The following is a 3,409-nucleotide window of genomic DNA, read 5'->3' as shown; positions in this document are numbered from 1 at the left end:
CGCAGGGATCCTCTGGATCTCAAAATATTTTAAAGCAGAGTTCAAATGTCACCTCTTCAGTGAAGCCTTCCCTCCCTGCTTCACCCAGTGGATCCAGGACCCAGTGCTCTCTCGGAGCGACTCTTCCGTATCAGTCTCGATGATCTACTTACAGACCTGCTTCCGCACTGGACTGAGAGGCTCCTGAGGGGTGCACGTCTTACCTGTCCTCCCCAGTGTCTAGCCAGTGGGGGACAGGTGGGTCTCAGAAAGCCTTTGTTGAAACAGTGGCTGCGACCCACACTGTTAGGAGCAACCACGTGTGTCTTCCCCTCAGAAACAGGTGTGCAAAGGCCCAAGTAATGGTTTAGTCGCAGCCTGTCCTCAATCCCATTAGCTCTGCACTCAGTGAGCAGGGGTGGAGATGTATTTGCTAGGACACCGGTGCTGAGGCAGAAGGTACCAGAACTTGCTGGGCTGGACCTTTGCTTGTTACCCCCACTTGTCAAGGGAAAGCAGGTCCGTCTCTGTTGCGGACTGGCCATCAGCACCCTGATGAGGGTGAGAAGCCCTGACACTTCCGGAGCCTGTCACGTGTGGCAAGGTACCACGGCACATACAAAGCACTAGTGTGTTCCCTTGTTGTATTCGGGCCTTGTGAAAAGCCCGTGAGCTGGCCGGGGCCGGGGAGGGGCTGCCCCCCACGTTCAAATAAAGAGGCTCCGGCACAACGGGATATCAGGTTTGGGCCCAGGCTGGACCTGGGTTTTCTGATATGTTACGGGTGTTACACTAGGGAGAACAGGCAGGGCTGCTGACCCATTTTACAGATATGAACCCTGAAGGTCCGAGGAGTGACGTCTACTGCAGCCTTGTGAGCAGAGGGCAAGTAAGCTGTAGGAAGGCTGGTGGGCAGAGGGGCGAGGCCCAGAGCCGGAGCCCCGCGGGGCCACACGAAGGCTCAGAGTCTCTGTGAAGTGGGAGGGAGGGTCCCTGCACGGACCGGCTGGGTGAGGCCTGCGCCGTGGGAAGACAAGTGTGGGCCGGGCCAGGCCAGGCGGACAGCAATGCTGGGGCTCCTGGCAGACGTTTCGGTGTGGCAGCCCCTTTGAGGTTGTCAGGACCCAGCACAGGAGGCAGGCTGAGGAGGCTCCCCCAGCACAGAGAAGAGGAGCCCAAGGCCCGGAACGGGTACTCCTGCCGGAGGAGGGGTGTCCTCTGTGAGACTGAGGGCACCGCCCAGGACTCGGCAGTGGGCTTTTCAGATCTGGCGCTGCTCAAACCAACTCCCACAACCAGGCACTGCATGAAAACTTCAACAGAAATCAAAACAATCTCTTTCTTTGGTTTAATACATATTTAAAAGGACAACCTCTGCTCAGTGCCTCAGAGGCCCCAAACAGTCGACTGAAAGAAATACCCCAGTTAATTAGGTGACATGTGATTCAGGAAAGCGCTGAAGCTGGGGCCTTCAAGGGAAGGCGAGCAGAGGGTTTCTGACCCCCTCCTGCTCCCCCTCTCTTCTGGCTGCTCCTGGGAGCTGAGGGACCTGGTTTCACCTACAAGAGGCGAAGGGGGGTCCTGCCAGTGGAGGCACAGGCCAGGGGCCCACACAGGCCCCTGCACGCTGGGGAGCGGAGCTGCCAGATGCGGGGTGGCAGGTGTGGGGCGGGCCAGCTTGGCCACGTGGGGGCAGGGAAGGGGATGGAGGAACCTGGAAGCCTGAGGCTCCTGAATGTTTCTAGCTCCCCTGCAGCCCTAGGCCCCTCCTGTACCAGGAGGCCCAGATCTGGAGACTTTCTGGGCAGGAAGGAACCTCAAGGTCTTCGAACCCAGGTCCCAACCTGATGCTGCCCCACCCTCCCCTCCCCACCCCAGCACAGGGACCTTGCCGTCCAGAGAGGTGCTCCGCTCAGAGAGCTTCTCTCCTCCTCCTCATGCTCACCATCCCTGCCCCAGCCCCGGTCCCTCTTCCCTCCCAGTCTCGGTCACGGGCTGCTTCAACGTGCAGGGCTGGAGTGGTTTCCAGGCTTCAAGCATCACTGTGGTCGGTGCAGAAGACAACAATCTCCTGCCTCCTTCCGGACCTTTGTGGCCCAGCCCAGGGCCCCGCCACCACCAAAGCTGACGGCGAGCCACGGTCCCTCTGCCTGTCCATGCCGGCCCAGCCCAGCATGGTGCCTGGGATCTTGGGGGCCACGGACAGGCCCTCAGTCAGCTTACCAACCCCGCAGTGTACTCTGGTGCTCCCTCGGGGGTCGGGGGTGGCTGGCACGGCCCTCCCTGCCCTAAGTACTTGTCTCCACGATGCACTTGAGGAACATGGTGTCGTCCTTCACGTAGGCATGCTTGGGTGACTGCAGCCTGTTGAGGGGGAAGAAGAGCGGGCAGCCGCTGGCCACGTTGGTCTCACTCTGGGGCCGCTGGAAGGACGCGGAGCTCAGGTCGGGCCGGAAGGCATCGATGGCGTGCTCGCGGTTGTTCTGGTCCAGCAGCATGAAGGTGACCTGTGTGACCAGGGGCAGGGGAAGGTCAGGCTCTGGGCAGCAGCAACAAGGGACCCCCGTACAGCCCCTCTGACCCCAGCTTAGGCTGATCAGGAGCCAAAGAAACAATATAATGCCTGTGTTTGGCGTGTGGCAAGGCCCCCGGGGATGGAAGTCTTCCAGGGATGCCCTAAGAGTAGGAATCAGATTTTTCTATCCACCAGGAAAGAGGGAGTTTAGAGCTACGTTCCATTCTGGTTGGCTGCTGGGGACTGAAGGCGGGACCAGGCACTGCCAAGGAGGCCAGACTCCATAACCTACGATGCCCCTTTCGGCTCTGGAACGTCTGACCCATCAGCTACAGCTAGGATCTCCCAGGATAAGGTGGAGGGACAAGAACAGGAAGGCCTTCTCTGCGGGGCGGGGTGGGGGGGTCTGTCAACCTATGTCCTAAAACATGCATGCGTACCCGGAGACGCCAAGGATCTCAAAGCGACACAGACCCCTTCTCTGCCGCATGTCCCTGAAACACCCATGGCGACCACGCTGGTTCTCAGGTTGGGCTGCACTTTTGCAGGTCCTGGTTTCAAAACCGCTGATGCTCAGGCCTCACCACACACTGGAGACCCAGCCGTTGGGTATGTTAAAACCCTCCCTGGCAGGGCTGGGAACCCCTGACCCGAGTGACTCATATCCAGACCACTGTGGCATCCCCACCCTGGCCCACCTGCTGGCCCTTATCTCCCTCCATCCTAGCAGAGGCCAGTGTTCTTGGCCCCGCCCTTTCCTTCCCCTCCCCCGCTTGCTGGTTCACGAGCAGGGAGGGCCTCCCCACTACTGTCCTCCTAAATATTTTAAATATATTTTGTTATTTGAGCAGTGTTTGGTGCCCAGTCCAAGTGAATGGGAACTCTAGAGACTGCCCACCCGCCCTCTGCTCCCAC

At 59.5% G+C, this 3,409-nt stretch overlaps 1 protein-coding gene across 9 annotated transcripts in view; it reads right to left on the bottom strand.

Moving 5' to 3' along the window:
• Nucleotides 1-1,304: 1,304 nt before the first annotated feature.
• The window catches only part of TRAF1 (TNF receptor associated factor 1), a 21,855-nt gene continuing 19,750 nt past the window's right edge, over nt 1,305-3,409 (bottom strand). For all 9 annotated transcript variants that reach the window (XM_059410916.1, XM_059410912.1, XM_059410911.1 and 6 more), the window contains one exon: nt 1,305-2,486. In XM_059410916.1, coding sequence (XP_059266899.1) covers nt 2,268-2,486 — 219 coding nt within the window. In that variant the 3' untranslated portion in view covers nt 1,305-2,267. The remainder of the gene's footprint in view (nt 2,487-3,409) is intronic.

The sequence above is a fragment of the Mustela nigripes genome, chromosome 9, assembly GCF_022355385.1.
Source record: "Mustela nigripes isolate SB6536 chromosome 9, MUSNIG.SB6536, whole genome shotgun sequence".
Classification (NCBI taxonomy): domain Eukaryota; kingdom Metazoa; phylum Chordata; class Mammalia; order Carnivora; family Mustelidae; genus Mustela; species Mustela nigripes.
The sequence above is the reverse complement of the archived record's forward strand: the minus strand, read 5'-3'. Positions and strand labels throughout refer to the sequence as shown.